Source organism: Geotrypetes seraphini, chromosome 2, assembly GCF_902459505.1.
Source record: "Geotrypetes seraphini chromosome 2, aGeoSer1.1, whole genome shotgun sequence".
Classification (NCBI taxonomy): Eukaryota; Metazoa; Chordata; class Amphibia; order Gymnophiona; family Dermophiidae; genus Geotrypetes; species Geotrypetes seraphini.
In genome coordinates this window covers 45,763,744-45,783,767 of record NC_047085.1, presented here as the reverse complement: position 1 = coordinate 45,783,767, position 20,024 = coordinate 45,763,744, and the positions used below count along the sequence as shown (strand labels likewise).

The 20,024-nt window shown below is 41.3% G+C and overlaps 1 protein-coding gene and 1 long non-coding RNA gene across 5 annotated transcripts in view; one reads left to right on the top strand and one right to left on the bottom strand.

Annotated features, from left to right (window-relative positions):
- LOC117355058 overlaps positions 1–10,638 on the bottom strand; it is a 163,168-nt gene extending 152,530 nt beyond the window's left edge. For all 3 annotated transcript variants that reach the window (XR_004538269.1, XR_004538268.1, XR_004538270.1), the window contains exon 1: positions 10,520–10,638. This is a non-coding gene — a long non-coding RNA (uncharacterized LOC117355058). The remainder of the gene's footprint in view (positions 1–10,519) is intronic.
- Positions 1–20,024, top strand: part of COL14A1 (collagen type XIV alpha 1 chain) — a 393,953-nt gene that overhangs the window by 276,706 nt on the left and 97,223 nt on the right. For both annotated transcript variants that reach the window (XM_033933023.1, XM_033933024.1), the window contains exons 30-36: positions 3,100–3,138; positions 5,373–5,511; positions 6,459–6,601; positions 8,666–8,775; positions 10,428–10,586; positions 14,643–14,720; positions 16,414–16,500. In XM_033933023.1, the coding sequence (XP_033788914.1) occupies positions 3,100–3,138; positions 5,373–5,511; positions 6,459–6,601; positions 8,666–8,775; positions 10,428–10,586; positions 14,643–14,720; positions 16,414–16,500 (755 nt within the window). The remainder of the gene's footprint in view (positions 1–3,099; positions 3,139–5,372; positions 5,512–6,458; positions 6,602–8,665; positions 8,776–10,427; positions 10,587–14,642; positions 14,721–16,413; positions 16,501–20,024) is intronic.

Here is a 20,024-nt window from a genome sequence, read left to right as displayed (position 1 = left end):
CCCTCTCTCCTTAAAGAATGACATGAAGATGGTTTCCCGCGGTTATCTGCGGGGACGGGAACGGTGATGAATTTTGTCACCGTGTCATTCTCTACCCCCAATGATAATGTGTTCTGATAGCCTAGAAAAAAGGGTTTGTGAGCAAGGGGTTTGAAAACCAGTAGTTATTTGTTTGTGTAAAACTCAAAAGGGGTTTCTGTCTGCCTCTTACCTGATTGCAGGAGAATTGTATCCAATTTGTGGCTGTGTGCATATCATGAACACTCAAACACATGGGTAAAATGTTGTGCATTTTAAGAGGTTATCTAATGATTGGGCTAAAATGAATGTGGGAGTGTGAACTGAGCAGAGCTGAGTCAGAATAACAGAAGAGGATATCTACTCCCCTTGAGTTCAAAGGAGTGAGAAAATAGTGGGGAAGCATGCCTAGGGAGTTGGAAATTGGTTCTGAAGAGTTTAGAATCTATGGGGCTCATAATAATAAAAAAAAGGTCTACAAAGTGGCCTAAATGGGTACTTGGACGATCAAAAAGCCTGATCGTCCAAGTACCCATAACCAAAGCTGGTTTTAGACGTATCTAAAACCAGCTTAGGCCTGTCCCCTGCTTCTAAATGCACAGAGTGAAAAGAGGCGTTTTTAGAGGAGGGGAAAGGGCGGGAGGTGGGCCAACCTAGACATAGTCATACAGCAGGTATAACCAAAACTTAAAACAGGCTGCCTAGTCGGCACTTATACGTTTTGACTTAGACCAAGTCAAAACAGGTATAAGTGCCGAAAAAGGGGCCGCTGAGCTGATTGCGGCTGCCGCGATGAGCTTAGCAGCCCCGGCAATCTGCCCACCCCCCACTGCAACCATCGCGGAAGGAGAGATGGCTCATCTTACCTGCCGCAATGGCAATCCCCCCCCCCCTCAAACTGCGCCACTTCGGGATGAGAATCCTCCCTTCGAAGTGCCGCAGTTTGGGGGGATCATGGCTAAGGCAACTGGGCCAATTCCGGTTGGCCCAGGTGCCAAAGGTCCCTCCTGTGGGCGGAGCTTTAGGCGACCTGGCCCAATCAGGCCCTAAGGCCCACCATTCTGCGAATGGCAGACCTGCAGGGCGGATGGGCTTGGGATCCATCCGTCAAACTTCTGTAAGGTAAAGGGGGGGGTCTCAGGGGTGCGGGGTCGCAGGGTCGGTGGGGGGTATTGCAGGGACGGCGGGTGGGGGGGTTTCGGGGGGCCGATCGGGAGTTCAGAGGGGCCTTCATGGAGGGGGTGCGTTGTGGGCCGGAGGACCTGGGATCCCTCCTGCCTGTATTTTAGTGGGGGTGGGGGGTAGGGGGATCACCTGGGCAGGAGAGGTTGGGCTCCATCCTGCCTATCAGATCAGCGGGGCGGGGTTCCATCAGGTCAGGAGGAGTTGGGCTCCCTCTTGCCCAGATCAAGTCGGTGGGGGGGGGGGTTGCCGGGGCAGGAGGTGTTTGGCTCTGTCCTGCCCAGATCGAGTCGCGCAGTGGAGTAGTCGCCAGGGCAGGAGTGGTTGGGCTTCCTCCTTCCCGATCCAATTGGGGGGAGGATGGGTCGCGGCAGGAGAGATGGCCAATCTCTCCTGCCGCGATGGCGTTTGTCCCCCCCCCCGATCCGTAGCACTTCAGGGATGAGGATCACGGCAGGGGAGATGGTTCACCCCGATGTGCCGCCATTCGGGGTGGGGGGCATCGCTATCGCGGCAGGGGAAATGAGCCATCTCTCCTGCTGCGATCGTTGCTGCGGGGAGTGTGGATTTAAGAAGTTGGTTGGTTGTGCTGAGAACTTTTCTGCACCCTCTTGTAGTGTGAACACTTTCAATCTGGTAACCAGAGCTGAGATTGTGATGCTATAATGCATCATTCCACCAATAAGAGCCAACCTCATCAGAGATGTCACAATGGCTTGATTGTCCTATACTTAGCTCACTTTTATTATATATGAGGGGGAGCTGAAAAGATCTCAACCCAACCAACCAACTTCCTAAATTTTGAGCATTATTTTACCACTGTAACTGGAGTGTTATCTTATTCCATTAAGTGCCAATTTGCAGAAACAAAATTCTATGTTGTGACATTGTTTCAGACCATTGATTGAACCATATCCAAGTCATTCTCTTCTTGGGTGGGCTGAGAACTTTTCAGCACCACAGCGTACACTGCTTTGAGTGAACTCCTTCAAAAAGGTGTTAAATAAATCCTAATAAATAAATAAATCATGAATAACATGTGATAACATATTTATTAACTTTCTGCTAAGGTTTTGCACTTCATGCACATTAACAGAGACAGGGGCCCTTCTACTAAACAGTGTGATGAGTTCAGGGGTTCAGAATGTGGTGATAAAACATTTTAATAGACACCATAGGATGTAAGCAAAGAAGGAGTACATTTCTCCCTCCGTATTCGTGGTTTCGATTATTTGCATTTTTAGCTTGCTGACTCCAAGCCCCCCCCCCTCAAATTACATCAGCTTGCATAGAGAAATCGCTGGTTCCAAGCGTTTACAGAGAAAATCGCCGATTCCCAGCACTTTTCTTCACCGTGTTTTGCCCCTCCTTCGGGAACAGGCCAGGTCTCCCGACATGTTATTCGCGGTTTCACCATATTCACGATGGTTTTTTTAATAGAAAACCGCGGATAACATATGAAAAAGTTATTTGCAGGTTTGTTAATCCCCCATCACCGCGAATACAGAGGGAGACGTGTATAGATAGAAGAGAGAGAGAGAGCAACGGAGGTTAGAAAATAAAGGACTAATTTGAAAGAAGTTTCGCATGAGGGTCAGGCTGGTGCTTGAAATCTCATCTAGGGTAGGAGTAGATAGACATGATGCAGAAAATAACAAACTACTGTCCTTAAAACAAATTTTTTTTAAAAAAAACCAGGATCCAGTTTTGGTGCTATCTGAAACAGAAGAAAAAAAAAAATCACTGATTTTTCTTTGTAGTAAGACTCCAGACTGAGATGTAGATGTTTTTGGCCTGAACTCGTTCTTCCTCAGGTTTCCTAAGGATGAATCAGATCGTTCACATTTCAAATCCTTCTCCATATATATATATATTTTATTTTATTTTTATGTTTTGCAGTGTGCCCATTGTCGATGATGCATGGCAACAGTTTAGCAGGTATGATGCCCAGACTTTACTTTTTTCAGCACAAAAAAATGATCGTTTAGGGCATGGGATCACATCGCTTTGGGTGATCAAGTCCTAATGCTCTGTACAAGTTTTCATTAGGATTTTATATATCGCCTATCAAGGTTATCTAAGCAGTTTTACAATCAGGTACTGAAGCATGTTCCCTATCTGTCCTGGTGGGTTCACAATCTATCTAATGTACCTGGGGCTGTGGAGGACTGAGTGACTTGCCCAGGGTCACAAGGAGCAGCACGGGGTTTGAACCCACAACCCCGGGGTGCTGAGGCTGTAGCTTCAACCACTGCGCCACACACTGGCAAGTCTATAAATTGGCACCTCACTTTGAATTACCAAAGGCCTGTACTTAGCGCTAATTCTATGACATCATCTTGATGCGAAGATTCCATTACGGAATTCTGGTGTCAGCTGGTCTTGGCATGTGTAAGTTGATGTATTTAGAAGTGCCAAGTGAAGAGCACTGTTCCCTCTAAGCTGAGCGGAAGTCCTTCAACTGCATTGCTGCCAGTGGGGGGGCGGTGCTTCAATCTCGTGCTTTCAATCGCTAGAGACAGGCAGGTTACCTGGATTCCGGCAGAGCATGCCTGTCTCTCACCATTGAAAATGTGACAGTAAAACAGCACCCCTCACTGGCAAGACTGTAGGTGATGGAACCTGCTCAGCTTAGAGTGAACAGTGGTAACGAGTGTTATTTATGTGTAGTATTATATAAACTATGGCCTGGATTCTCTGTACAGGAAAGCTAGGCGCCGGAAATGTAGACCAGGGTTTTCCGGGCCTCCATTTCCGGCGCCTATCTTTGTCATGAATTGCACTTCCGTAGGTGCTTTAAGCTGCCTAATGCCACTTCTGGCGTTAGCCATGCCCACAGTGGCGTTAGGTGGCCTAAAGTGCCTACAGAGGAGCGATTGAAGGAGTGGGTGGCGCAGTGGTTGGATCTACAGCCTCAGCACCCTGGGGTTGTGGGTTCAAACCCTGTGCTGCTCCTTGTGACTCTAGGCAAGTCACTCAGTCCTCTATAGCCCCAGGTACGTTAGATAGATTGTGAGCCCACCGGGACAGATAGGGAAAATGCTTGAGTACCTGATTGTAAAAACCACTTAGATAACCTTGATAAGTGGTATATCAAATCCTAATAAACTTAAACTTGATTCTGGTTCCAATTTTTTAGACGCCAGGAGGCACCTTGAAACTCAGTTAAAAACATCATTTTAGTGGCGTTTTTTTAGAGTTTGGGTGCCTTAAAAAGTAAGCGCCAGTTAGAGAACCCAGGCCTATAGGCATACCAGGGAGCCATACTCACGGGCTGCCTCTGCTCTACACCTCCCTTGCAGCTAGGCATTATCCTCCCGTTATTCAAAGCTATTTAATCAGCCAGAAAACAGCCGCTGACTGGTTAAATCGTGAGAGAATCAGTTATTTCCACTAAATATTCGCGGTCGGTGCCGAAATGTTAACCAGCTACATCACGCGATAACTGACAATATTCAGCGCTGACTGGCCAAATTTAGCAGTCTGTATAAATAGAAGGCTTATCTTTGCCCACTGTTAAGTTAACTGGCCAGCGCTGAATATTCACTTAGCCCAGTTCAGCACTAATTTAACGGGCCAAATGAAATTGCCCGACATTAAAAATCCAAGGTCAGCGCACGACCCTGGCACTTATACAGGCTGTCTCCCACCGCATGAATACTAATGCACATAGGTGCTTACCTGTCAATCAACAGTTCCTTTGACACATTTAAGTGGTACCTACCTCTAGAAACCTTCCTCCCTTCCTCCTCTCTCCCCTTCCTCTCCCTCTTACCTATCCACCTCCTCTTTCTCTCTCCTCTTACCTCTCTTTACAGTCTCCTTGAGCCTATATAGGTATGATCGACGCACAAATAGAAGATTAGATTAGATTAGATGCCCTTTATAGAATTTCCCCCATATCTATTGAGCAAACCCTTCCTTTCCATTCTTTTCTCTGCTTCTTACCACCTCTCTTTTTCTGTCAGTTACATCCATAACAAAAAATTATAGTAGAAGCAAAGAAGTGATACAATTGAAGATAGTATGAGATAACCACAAAAAAAAACCCTCTATTGAGATCCATGGCATTGCATTGAGAAGGAAACTGGACAGACTGGGTGGACACTATAGAAAGTCTCTGCCCCGAACAGTGTATTTCTATTGAACTGTTTCACCACGTTTCCTTACAGGATTTAAAATGATGGAGATGTTTGGTTTGATTGAGAAAGAATTCTCAGCAATAGAAGGAGTTTCTATGGATCCTGGGACCTTCAATAGCTTTCCCTGTTACCGACTACATAAGGACGCCCTAGTGTCTCAGCCTACAAAGTATGTATGAGTAGCCCTGGAATATTTCTAAATATATATAAAAACTAACAGCTTATATGGAAGTCATTTTAGAGGCCTTGTGCACCAACTCTATGTATAAGTGGCATTTACACAGCTTGATCCCATACATGTGTAAATGGTGGTTTTAGAATGCCGCTATTTACATACATCGATGGCCCGGGACACACCGATTTAAAGGGGACATGTGTTTGCTGGGCCAAAATATTATGCACATATTTCTCCATTTTGCAATGGGTTTATTTGGCTTTGCCTCTCCTGAGGTATGCATGTTTATGCAAAGTGCACATTTCAGCCAGGGTTTGAAAGAAGTGATTGAAGATTTGCTTAACACCCTTACATCTTATTCAGCATTAAAAAAATAAAAGTTTAGTTAAAGCAATAGTTGTATATTAGTGAGATCACCTGACTAGACAAACCTTGCTATAATGCAAAAGCTTTGGTAGTGAGACATGCAACATATGTATCTTTTGATAGTCAATAAGCAGATTCAAACAAAAAAGTAAGTTTGCCATTAGGGGCTTCAGTCGTGCGCAGTTTTTACGCTGAGCGTCAGTCTGACAGGAGTATTGCCTGTTCACTCATGAATTATAAAGATTTTATGCATTGTTGTATTCCATGTGGTTCTCTGTTAGCACTGAACAACTTGGACCCCTGAAGAAGGAGTGTTTCTCCGAAACACGGACCATGTCGGGTCTGGTCTCCATGCATATGAAAGCTATCCTTTGGAAAAAATATTTTATTGACTTTTAATAAAAGTTCCTGTACCTTGTACATTCTGCTCTGCAGTTTCTTTTTGGGGTTTTTTTGAGAATATTAAAAGGAAATTTTAAGAAAATCCAGGCATGTAAGACCTTTGATATCAAAAAGATAAAATATTTTGACACCCACCAGACAGGACTTAACAAAGACCTTCTCTCTTTTCACAGGTATATTCATCCCGAGGGACTGCCCTCCGACTACACGATTACATTCCTCTTTCGAGTACTGCCAGATACTCCACAGGAACCGTTTGCCTTATGGGAAATTTTAAATAAAGAGTTTGAGCCACTGGTTGGAATCATTTTAGATAGTAAGTGTGACTAGGCCCCTCTGGACCATCAATGAGAAGGAAACCCTTTGGGGTGAGGGAGGGCTTGTGGTGAGGGGGGCAGATACCTGAGGGGACCCCCCCCACTGGCAGCCTGGGAGCATCGGGCTGCAGCTTTGTGGCCTGATGCTCCCACACAGTAATAACCGCAGCAATAAGCTGTGAATATTTTACCATAGTTTTTAGGCCCTAAAGTGACTTGTAGGATGTCGCTGCTAGTCACATTAGGGTATTTGCATACTAATGAAATGCAAAACATGCATTTGCATATTTTGTATCTCTTTACTACCTAACTCACAATGATTTAAATATTACAATGATATTTTTAATCAAGCGACTTTAGGGCCCTGTAGGTCATGTTAAAGCAACTTGAACTGAAGAAAACAAAATTTGTTCAAACAGATAACTATTGTATGAGCCGTAGAACAAATTTACCAGACCTCAAATACCCAAGGCACTACTTAAGGTGCTAAAGATAGGAAGGCACTTAACTTTTGGGTACAAAAGATAAGTGCCTTCCTTTCTTTAGCACCTTAAGCACTAAATGCACTTTATATTTATTGATTGCTATGAAATTAAAATTATAAAAAAATATTTATAGCACATGTCACTTTACCAAGCCCAGTGATGAATTTACCACCCCAGCAAGGGCATGAAAAATTATTCAAGTAGTGCCTTGGGTATTTGAGGTCTGGTAACTTAATTAAACTTGATATTAATTTGTTCTCCGGCTCATACAAATGTCATGTTAAAGGCCAAATAACAAGCATTAAGGTTCTAAGACTGCTTGATGAATCCCTCTCCCTTAAAAAGCTCAAATTAGCAGCAGTTCCTCTAATAGAGCAAGATGAATGAAAGCTTACTTTGTATTATTTATCCTATATCACATATCGAAATAAGTTCAGATGTAGACACTTACGGCACCTTTTACAAAGCCGCATCTGTTATTGAGAAAGACATGGGGGAAGCCACTGCTTGCCCTGTATCGGTAGCATGGAATATTGCTATACCTTGGGTTTTGGCCAAGTACTGGTGACATGGATTGGCCACCATGAGAACAGGCTACTGGGCTTGATGGACCATTGGTCTGACCCAGTAAGGCTGTTCTTATGTTCACTATTCACTTACATGCCATTGAAAGTGTACGGTTAGCCCTGGACAGACAATTTAAACGCCTAGTAGCTTCTCCTGGCCATTTAAATCATATTGAATATCAGCCTCCTAGTTTGTTGTTGTTGTTTTTAAATACAGTTCTTATACAGTATTTACATGTATACTGAGAAAAATCAGCACCTATACATGCAAGCACAGGCATTTCCATGTTCAAGCCTCTAAATGACATTGCACTTCTTTCCAAAGCATAGTTTTTCAAAATATTTTCTCCCACTGCATATTTAGGGAAATACAAATATTTCCTGTGGACCTATATGTATTTTATAAAAGACTGCCTCAGTGAGTCTTTTGTAAAATGAGGCCGAGTGTTTGAGGTTTGTGTGTGGTTGATCGGGGGTTTTGTACTTCAAAAATGTCAATTGCGTTGGGCATCCGGCCATTGGGTTTCTGTATTGTGCCCCTCTGCTTTTTTTCCAGTATTGTTTTCTCTACCTGTTATGTTTTCTGCTTGTTTTGACCCTGGTTGTTGTTCCCTTTGCAATTGCTAATAAAGACAATTAAAAAAAAAAAAAAAAAAACCCCACCAAAAAACAACTAATAGTGAGTGTCCCAAATTGGATGTCTTTTTCCAACCTAGATGTCCTATCCCAAACTTTTTGAGCAGAAAGTTATGTAAACCCATTTTCCTATCAACAAACTATTAACTATACACATGATGCATTATTTTGATTTAGACATTTAAATTACTGTATGTGTTTCTGATAATATTTAATGCATTTCTAAAGAAGCAAAGAATTTGTCACTAACCAGTTTTTGAGCCATTTTTATCACGGGCTAGAAAAAGCTCTGACAACCTACACATCAGTTTTCTCCATGAGCTATGTGGCTACCAGAACTCTGCCCACAATAATATTTGTAATTTCTGCTTTACAGATGGTGGGAAAACTTTGACATTCTTTAACTATGATTACAAAGGAGAATTTCAGCCGGTTACATTTGAGGGACCTGAAATCAGAAAAATATTTTATGGAAGTTTTCATAAGGTTCGTTCAAATAGATTATTTTACATCAATTTTATAAAACTATCATTGATACTGATAATAATTGTACAAGTTGTCCATAATATGAATGACTTCTCTTAAATTGACAAATTGAAGTTGAAATAGTCATGAAACAGGAAATATTTATTTTCCAAATCAGTAGTAGTTAGAGATCACCATTATAAAGAAAAAAAAACATTTTTGCTGGTTTAAGTAAACATGCTATTAAAATTCATTAAATAAACTAAAAAAATTTTTTAAAAACTAGTCCAAAAATTAAGGGCCTGTTTTACAAAGCCACACTAGCGGCTGCAGCATGGTAATGGCCCCAAAGCCCATAGAGATTTAAAGGGCTTCGAGGCTGTTGCCGCATGGTGCGGCTTTGTAAAACAGGCCCTAAATGTAGCACAAGGGATATCGTAATTCAACATACAGATGTCCCGGCATGGTATAAAACTTTCTACCTCCACTTATGTCAACAAAGTGGACCATCAGAAAGTTAATTGCAACTTAAAGAGTGTATATCTTTTACTTCAAAAATGTGTCTATCACCACACATTTCATCAGTCCAATTTACTACCTTCAGACATCTTATCTTAAATTTAAACCTTTTTAATTTTAAAAATTATATTGCAAAAAAATTTAAATAATCAATGAGGAATGTAGCTGCTCGGAGTAAAATACTTAAATATACCCAAACAGTTTTCTGAAGATCCCCATAACAATAATAAGAAAAAGAACAACAGAAAATATAAATATGAGCGATATTTTATTAAAAAACTTTATGGAACTTCACTACTGGAGTGTTATTATGATGTGATAATTCTTGATTAGCTTTGGTAGAACTAATTGTTTTGAAAATTAGCACGTAGCCATTAATACCAAATATAGGAATGTCAGCCATTTTGCTATAGTGGTAAAAATAGCCTTAGCACACAGGAATGACGTGCATAAGGTTGCACTAAGGCCACTTTTTACTACTGTTTGGTAAAAGGGCCCTATAGAGCAGGGATCTCAAAGTCCCTCCTTGAGGGCCGCAATCCAGTCGGGTTTTCAGGATTTCCCCAATGAATATGCATTGAAAGCAGTGCATGCACATAGATCTCATGCATATTTATTGGGGAAATCCTGAAAACTTGACTGGATTGCGGCCCTCAAAAAGGGACTTTGAGACCCCTTCTATAGAGTGTTATCAAATCTATATAATAATAATAATAATAATTTATTTTTTATATACCGTCATACCAAAAAAGGTTCAAAGCGGTTTACAACAGGAAAAGTTGGTACATACAGTGCAAATAGATAACACACAGATGAAACAAGCGAATATTATTAAAATACATCAATTAAAAAGCAAGATAGTTTAAACAGAATGCATTAAGATATCAACCTATCAAACAGATGTGTTTTTAACAGTTTTCTAAAATCAAAATAGGAAGTAGCCTCTTGCATAGTTTTACCAAGCCTCATGTTCAATTTGGCAGCCTGAAATGAGAAAGTTCTCTCAAAGAACTTCTTATAATGGCAAAATTTTATAGTACTTGTTTTTAAACTGAAATGCTTGTCACTGCTGCTACTGTATATTGAACCCATAATATTTCCTTACTTTCCACATGTTTCTTAACCTTCCTGAAATATTTTTTTCAATCTTATAGTTACATGTAGTCATCAGCAAGACTTCTTCCAGACTAATTATAGACTGCAAACAAGTGGGCGAAAAGGCAATTAACACAGCAGGTAATATTACCTCCGATGGGATAGAAGTGCTGGGGAGGATGGTCAGATCGAGAGGACCAAGGGATAATTCTGCACCAGTAAGTAGACCAAACAGATATTCTTAGAAGATACCTTGTCTATTTGTTGTCCTTGTCTCAGGAAGCTTCAGGGTCATGGATAAGCAAAATGCGAATGCATAAGCAAGATCTGCCACGAGAGAGGAAATATTGCTGGGTACTTCCTTCTTTAAAGCCAGAAAATGATTACAAAATACTTTCTATTGTGAAACCCTCTTAAGTTCTCTGCCAAAGCTGGGAATGTAATCCCTCCGGTTAGACCTCTCACTCCTTACTTTATCTCAAACTGTGTGCCATGGCACAGTGGTGTGCCCCAAAGAGATTTCAGGTGTGCCATGAGAGATTCTAGAATTTTACTTTTATTTTTAAAAATTCCCTTCATCAATATACATTAGAGTAGATGACATGTACATCACATATGCAAGAGTCTGTCAATGTTCTGAGCATCTATGTGCGTAAGGATACAACCACACAGACAAGCATAGTCTTTGACGTGATTGGTCCTTAAAAACGAATCAAGTAATGGCAACTAATGAAAACTGACGAGTCATTTTATGCTAATTTTTTATGCAGTAGTTATCCTAACTTGAGCAACAAAGCAATCGAGGCTTTGTTTCAGCTCTGACAGAAATTAAATTTTAAAAAGAGAGAACTGCACATGGTGGATGATGAAAAGGCGTGTTTGCTTGTCAAATATCGAGCTGCGTTTTGAGTTAATGTGCACTTAAAAACATGCATATCCATCGCATTGATTAGCAATTCTATTCTACTTTAGTTTCACTGTTGTTACTATTACCCAATAAAGATTCAAAAAGAACCCACAACAAGGGAAGAAAAACGTTGTAGTAAAAAAATAATAATCTCCCCTGCCCCAAACACAAAGGTGTGAGGGGAAGAGACAGCCCGAACAACACTGTACACTAAATCTGTGTAATAAACTTTTTGACTTCTATTTTGGAGTTTTTTTGTGGAGAGATTTTGAATCTCCCGAGTCACTCATTACGTGTGAAGTATGGTTACGCTGCAGTTAAATTCTAGGAGGCGTTTCCCTCGGGTCAGCGCCATTTTCAACTTCGTGACATCATCTTTGGCTGGTGTTCAAGATCTCACCGAGATAGCCTGGTCGGTTCCTGACGAAGGGGGCTTTCACCCTTGAAATGGAGTCCCGTTGGACGAGCTTCATCTTGGCTGGCTATTTTTCCTTTTCATTGGAGAAGCTAAGTGCTTTCAGTAGTTTCCACCTGTGCCCGCTTGGCTGATTTTGCTCCCCGGATGGGGGGGGGGAGCAGAGACAGCCTTTACAACTTGTAGATATTATTGATTTTTTTCACTGTTAGCACACTGGTTTGTGCACTGGTTTGTCACGTTAAATTCACATAAGGTCAGCCCAGGGATGTTTCACAGATAATACCCTTGATTGGGTTTATACTTGTGACAGCTGGTGCTTTAGGGGTGATTCCCCTTTGCAAGCTGTGTGACTGAGGGTTTTCCTTTTATCACAGTTATTTTCTTTATTATATTTTTTTATTCTCTTCCCCTCACCCCTTTGTGTTTGGGGCAGGGGAGATTTATTTTTTTTGTTACTATTACCCTTACATAGCTTGAAGAACTTTACATAACTCTCAAATTTTAATTTTTTTGTTGGTTTTGCAATTTTATAATTTCAATTATAATGTGCAACAAAAAGTATTTAATCCATTTAGTGCATCGTGAAAAACATTTGCCCCGTTTAGGCCCTCTTTTACTAAGGTGCACTAACCGATTAGTGCACGCTAGTCAAATTAGCGCGCTAAACGCTAAAACGTGCATGTTTGTCTATGGACGTGTTAGCATTTAGCGTGCGCTAATCGGTTAGCGCACCTTAGTAAAAGAGGGGTTTAGTGTGCCAGAGCTAAAAAAAAGTTTGAGACACGCTGCCTTCTATGAATGAAAATCATGGACCCTAGAGCATGTGTGCTGCATCAATACAACATATTATATGGTCAAAATGACTGTAAGCCAAGAGAACTCAAACAGTAATGCCTGGAAGCAATAAAAAGGCCTTTTGACCTTAGGCTTTATGAATAATAATGAATATAAATCTAGTTTATAACGGAAAAAAGAAGCAGAACAGAGCAATCTTTGTGAACTCAATCCAGTGACAGGAGATGAAGGCAGACGTCCAAAAAACTGGTAATTAAAGAGTTCTTTGTATGAGATATCGGAAGGAAATTGCTGCTCTTGTTTCAGTCATGCACATTGTTGAAGTGTTGGTTATTTAACAAACTGTGATGTCATAGAAATATTTAGTTGTTTGAAGCGTGGGCTTCACAGAAGCTTGTGTAAAGATACAAACACATATCTAAAGGCTTCATTCATTTTCCTGCATCATTGCTCAATGTTTTATCGGGCAGTAAATGTTGAGCACCAACATTCTCAGTGGCAAGTTGTAGGTCATCAGTTGGATGTTTTCTGACCCAAACTGGCTGTTGCTGTTGAATGTTTCATTATTTAGAGCAGGGCTGCCCAAGTCCGGTCCTCGAGATCTACTGGCAGGCCAGGTTTTCTGGATATCCACAATGAACAGGCATGAGAGAGATTTGCGGTTTCTGGAAGCAGCGCCTGTCGATGAGCGGCATGCGGCAGACCCCCGTTTTGTAAGCACTTGCCCAGGCAGGCGTCGCTTCCAGAATCAGCCCCTAAAAGTCTGACATGGCCATATTTCTCCCTTACAAGGGCTGCGTCAGGGGCTAGTAAAAAACCAACCAATAAAAAACTGGTCTTCGGGACATTTGGAGCATTGAGATTAAGCATCAAATTACTGCGTCTCAACGGCCACAAATTTGGTCTTGGAGGATGAGCTGTACAATGTCGGCATCTATGAGACAAACTTGTTTTTTTCTGCTGCACCGAGCTTTCTGGACCCCTGTTCGTTTGCAAAAATTAGATAGCTCCAAGTCTAATAGGTGTTGGCATTGTCATCTCGAAGCGGGGACTTTAGATCATTTATTGTTGTATTGTCCATTCATTTTGGCTTTTTGGAAATCGATTTGGGGGCCAAATAAATTGTTTGTTGGAAAATCCTGTGGCTCTATCCTACGATACTATATTATTTGGAATGTCAATGAGGAAGCTATTACTTATTATGACAGGAGTCACCATTCAGCAGATTACATTTAATTGGAAAAATTGGAATAGATTAAATTATAGTTTTGGGTGGAAAGAATGTTAGCCTTGCAGAAAGGAAATTTTAATAACTTTCAGGAGGTTTGGAGGCCATTAATAGAATATTGTAATGAGTAATTATTGGAATATCAATTTTCCCTAAAAGGTATAATTGCAAAGTATGGGGGGGGGGGATTTCTGATTTGATATTAAATGATTAGATTAATAGGACAGATTATATAATATATTATATGACATATGCAACTATATATGAATTAGTAGGGTTGGGAGGGAGGGTTTAAATACTATAATTTAAGTTAAATTGATAGAAAATCAAGTGATATTGTATAAGTTCAAATGTTATTTTATGATACACTTGTAAGATGTAAAATGAATAAAGAATTTAAAACAAAAACCAAGAGGTGTAATCCAAGAATATCGCCTTATGGTTTAGGTTTATTTCAAGACTGAGGGCTCCTTTTACAAAGCCACGCTAGCGGTTTAACGCGTGTAATAGCATGCGCTAAACCGCTGGCCGCGCTAGCCGCTACCGCCTCCTCTTGAGCAGGGGGTAGTTTTTCAGCTAGCGCGGGGGTTAGTGCGTGACGAAAAGTCGCGCACGTTAACCCCGCTAGCGCAGCTTTTTTAAAAGGAGCCCTCAGGCTCCGATGCTTAAAAGGTTTCCATGCCTGTAAGACTCGTTAAAACCGTCTTACTGGTACAGAAGCTCTCCTCCTGATGCTCCAAATGGTTCTCCGTGGCTGCTACCAATTCTCCTCAAAGGTTCACTTAGGATATCTAATACCCTTCTACCAGTTCTTATCCTAGAAAAAAGTAGAATTGCATTTTTTGGGAGTAAGAATACTCGTACACTTTGTCATTGACTTCCTTATAACTTGGCTTTTATACATTTCTTTCACTCCCTTATTTCAGTTCCAGTTACAGATGTTCGACATTGTCTGTACAACATCCTGGGCCAATAGAGACAAATGCTGTGAACTTCCAGGCTTGGTAAGTGTTGTTTTAAATTCCTTTCTGTTGTCGTTCAAAATGGCACCTTCCTTCCCAAAGAGGGACCCATTTTTCTTGTTTAGAACAGACCAAGCTAAATTATTGTTCAACTCGGCATTCGTGCCCAAATCTTTCTCTTCTCAAGGACAGTTTTCAGAACCATGTGCTCAGGTAGACTGCCTGTCCTGCAGATTGGCCCATCACTGTGACTAAAAATGGACACCGGTTTCCTCATTATACCTAATTTCAGCCACAGTAAAAAAAAAAAAAAAATAAATAGTTCCACCTTCCATCCCTGCCCATGCTTCCACCAAATGCAACTCATTGTTCACCCCTCTATATCCCTCAGCCTCTCAAAGGCCTTTTCCTTACAGAAGCTGAGTCCATTCTGTTCCAGCCCATGCTCCATGTCTCCTTTTCTAGCACTGCAGACAAATTTAATTCTCATGGGCCTGTTGGCGATCTCGAGAGATGGGAAGCAGGAAATGTCACATTAAATGTGCAGATTTTTTGTGGAAGTGGAGCTTGATCTAAAGTACTAGGACTGTACTCTTATCTTTTCTTTTATTATTTTTTCATAAACAGTCCTAGTACTTTAGATCTTTTAAAACGATTCAATTCTACATTGCACACTGTAACTGAATATTTGTTATACTAAATGTTTTGTTTTATTTTTTGATATCTTGTACTTGAACTGTTTCTTATATTTTTTCAAAAAACTCAATAAAAAAAATATTGAACTGGAAGTGGAGCTTGAACTGTTGTGCACCAGGATTCCAGTGTTTCTCTGCTCTGCCTCCTAAGCCCTTGTGTGGAAAGCAGGGGATGCACTCCTTGGTCAGCAGTCTCCCTCCCAATTTAAGTGACTCGAAAAGTCTGCTAATTCCAGGAGTGTAAACCAGCCTATGATTTTTGAGAGGAGGGTTTTAGTTTATTTTTATGATTTATTGTGATGCCTTGCCAGGAAGCCAGTGTAGGTTATAAAGTAATGGTGTTACATGATCAAACTTATATTTCCTGAAAATCAATCTGGCAGCAGTGTTCTGGATCAATTGTAATCTAGAAAGACAGTTTTTTTGTAATACCAAGATAGAGGAGCGTGACAATAGTCAAGATGAGATAAAACAATCGACTGAACCAGAATGGAGAAATGCTGTTGATGGAAAAGATGTCTGACTTTCCTCAGCATACGCAGATTGAAAAAACATTTCTTGATCACAGAACTAATCTGATCCTTAAAAGAGAGCGAGGAATCACAAAGGACTCCCAAAATCTTAGCAGAAAATTTGATTTGTAAAGAAGTTCCAGAAGTCCATGCTACAGAACTAGGGCGATAATCCAGTTTTGGGCCAAGCCACAATAATGAAGCCATTTTACGACCATGCTAAAAGTGGCCTCAGCATGTGGGAAAGACTTGCGCCGAGTACAGCGCAGGTCACTTTTTAGCACATTTTAGTAAAAGAGACCCTAAGGGCTCCTTTTACGAAGCCGCGTTAGTGGCTTTATCGCACCTTTTTCGCACCTTTTTCGCTCACCGAAAAACTGTCGCCTGCTCAAGAGGCGGCGGTAGTGGCTAGCATGGCCGGCAAATTAGCGCACGCTATTACGCGCGTTAAACTGCTAACGCGGCTTCGTAAAAGGAGCCCTAAGTTTCTGACAGAGTTTTACCGAGACTGCTTTCTGTTCTTAACAGAGGGATGAAGAAAACTGCCCAGCTTTTCCACACGACTGTGACTGTGCGCAGGATGGCAAAGGGCCATCAGGACCCCCTGGACCACCGGTAAGATTTTACCAATGACCTTCAGATATTCATTCTGTGGCAGTTGTAATTTGGGGGGGAGGTGTAGTATTTATGACAAGATTGTAATTTTATACAGCTTGGAGTGTTTTGATAATTGTATTTTGTTTTTATTTTTCTTAATCCTATATAATAAAAGCTTACCGGCGCATGTGCATTGAAAACATCGTGATCCCTGCCGATGTGGTGTGTGATCCATGGCCGTGTTCCATTTTAGAACCCGGCGGCAGGGAACATTATGGCCACTGCCCTCCTCCCGCCCTCACTCACCAACCGCTGGAGGAAGCTGGCCACATTCGGCGGCTTGAGGAGGCGGTGCGGAGCGGTGCTGGCGGCGGCTGCCGGGAGGAAGGCTTTTTGCAACGATACTGGCAGCGGCTGCTGGGAGGAAGGCTTCGATCTGCTGAGGGTCAGGCGCTGCTCCAGTGAGGATCGTGGCTGGCTCTACTAAACTTCGCAGCCACATAGCACCTCAGTAGAACGTTTCCTCCGACGTACGCGATCACGTCAGAGGGAACATACTTCTGAGGGGTAGAGCGGCCTACGAGGTTCACAAAAGCCGGCTGCGATGCTCACAACGCTGCATACTGGACCGGGGAAACAGGGAAGAGGTGTTTCTGGAACAGGGAAGAGGTGCTACTGGGCCGGGAGAGCAAGGAAGAGGGACAGGGAGCAGGGAAGAGGTGCTATTGGACCGGGGGAGCATGGAAGAGGGACAGGGGGAGCAGGGAAGAGGTGCTACTGGGCCAGGGGAGAAGGGTGCTGGGGGGGGGGGGTAAAATTGGTTTGGAGCTGGGGCTGAAAATAGGGGACATGTGAGGGAAGGAGGCTTTACTAGCACCCGTTAATGTAACGGGCTCAAACACTAGTTATATAATAATAATAATAACTTTATTTTTCTATACCGCCAACACCCAAAGAGTTCTAGGTGGTTCACAAAATAAGAGAACTGAGCAATTCAGTGATGAAATACAGAACATATGAAAAGCAACAGTACAATGTACAGTTTTATACTATTGTAGTGTGAATACAATGATGTAGTCACTAATTAAGTAACAAATTTCTTGAACAAATAAGTCTCTACTAATTTCCTGAAAGTGCAATAGGATGGAGTTTGTCGAATCATATCTCTAACCAAGCTTGGATTTTACCTGCTTGATAGGCCAAGGTTCTATCCAAAAAACTTTTTGTAACAGCAATTTTTGGGACTGGAAAAAGTAAATAGACCAGAGCGACGAGTAGACTTAATTGGACTAAACAATTCGAAGTGAGAAAAAAGATAGAATGGAGATAATCCAGATAACAATTTATATTGTAACGTGGAGGGGCATTTTCGATATGACCTCTAAGTCTGAGTTTGGAAAAGCATCCAAAAATCCAGTGGAGAACAAGGCCATTTTCAAATCAGAAAAAAAGTATTTTCGAACGAACTAGATAGTTCAAAGTCTAATAGATGCTGGCACTGTCATCTCGAAGCCGGGACATTCGACCATTTACTGTACTATTGTCCCTTGATACTTAAATTTTGGAGATCCATATGGGATCATGTGAACAAAATATTGGAAAATCCAGTGGCTATGACGTACGATACCATCCTATTTGGTACGTTAATGACAGCTAAAAGCCAAATATCTGCTAGGAATAACAAACTTCTCTTTATAATGACAGGGGTTGCCATACAACTTATATTGAAGAATTGGAAGAACTGGGATAGGTTAAATTACACTTTCTGGTGGGAATCTCTCTGTTATACTTTTAAAATGGAACGTTCGATGTCTATACAGCAGGGAAGTTACAGGAAATTTCTGGATGTTTGGGAGCCATTGGCTAAATTTTGTAAGGAATGATAACTAACTTTATTTTACTGACCTTTAAACATATACATCCAGGGTGGGAGGGAGGGGGGAGGCGTTTGGAATTGGTTCGGGGATTTTTTTTAGATAATTTCCTGTGGGTATTTATTTTCTTGATTACTAGGTGGGAGAGTGGGGAAATATAATTGCTTATTAATGTCTGTAAGTTTATTGTGCTTTTCTTTTAATATTATATGTACATGAATTAGTTGCATGCATAATTGTAGTTGATCTTTTCAGTTACGGCCCCCCAAACTTGGAATTCTCTCCCTAGCCATTTAAGGGAAGAACCCAACATAGAAAAATTCAAAGGTAAACTAAAGAGTTTTCTCTTTAAAGATGCCTTTGTAAACTAATCATTTAGTCTTTGAACTAATTTTATTTTTCTTTCTACAATTTTATTGAAGTAACTTTTTTATCTTCCCTCTCCTTATGTATCCCCCTTATTTGTTTCTTTAACTTTTATACAAATTGTAATTCTTATCCATCTCATCCCTTATGTTCCTAGTTTTGTTAAATTTGTCAATAGTCTTGTTAGTCTTAGTCTTTTTATTTATTGTATTATTCCCCTTATTTTGTAATTTTATTATCATGTACATCGCTTAGAATTTAGATTAAGCGATTAATCAAATTATTATTAAAGTTGAAACTTGAAAAAAGAAAAAACGTATTCCCCCCCCCCCGAAAATGACCATTTTCTAGATGGTTTTGAGCTTAGTGCGTCTATCTTTCAGGACCATTTTCAGGGGGGGGGGAATGTCCAAAGAAAAAACGTACACAAACAAGTCATTGGGACGTATAGTAGAAGCAGCCAGCCTTCATAGCAAACTGGACACACACAAAACTGCAGGGAACATCACATAAAAAATCCCAGGTACACATATCACCATAATTTACTACTACTATTATTTATCACCTATAGAGTGCTGAAAGGCGTACGCAGTGCTGTACATTTTGACATTTAATAGACGGTCCCTGCTCAGAAGAGCTTACAATCTAACTTGGACAGACAGACATATAGGGTTAAGGATGCAAACCCGTGGTGAGAGGCGTTAGGAGTTGAAAGCAGTATCTAAGAGGTGGGCTTTTAACTGGGCCTTGAACACTGCCAGAGACAGAGCCCGCCATAGGGATTCGGGCATCTTGTTCCAAGCATATGGCATAGCAAGGTAGAAGGGATGGAGTAGGAAGAGAGGAAGAGAAGGGCACAGAGAGGAGGGACTTACCAGCTGAGTGGAGCTCACAGGGGGGGGGGGAGCTGGAACATAGGGGGAGATAAGGGAAGAGAGATAGTGAGGGGCAGCCGAGTAAGTGCATTTGTAGGTCATTAAGAGGAGTTTGAATTGTTTTCGGAAACAGATGGGAAGCCAATGAAGTGACTTTAAGAAAGGGGTAATGTGAGTATAACGGCTCTCATGGAATATGAGTCGTGCAGATGAATTCTGGACGGATTGGAGGAGAGCGAGATGTCTAAGTGGAAGGCCTAAGAGTAGCGTGTTGCAGTAGTCTAAGATGCTTATATTTCTTTCTTTTTTTTTCTTTTCTACATTTCTGTTCCGCACTATCCAAAGTTCTAGGCAGATTACAACATAATTAAATGAAACAATAGACAATGAACGGTTAGTGATAATTAACAAATAACTAAACTAAACC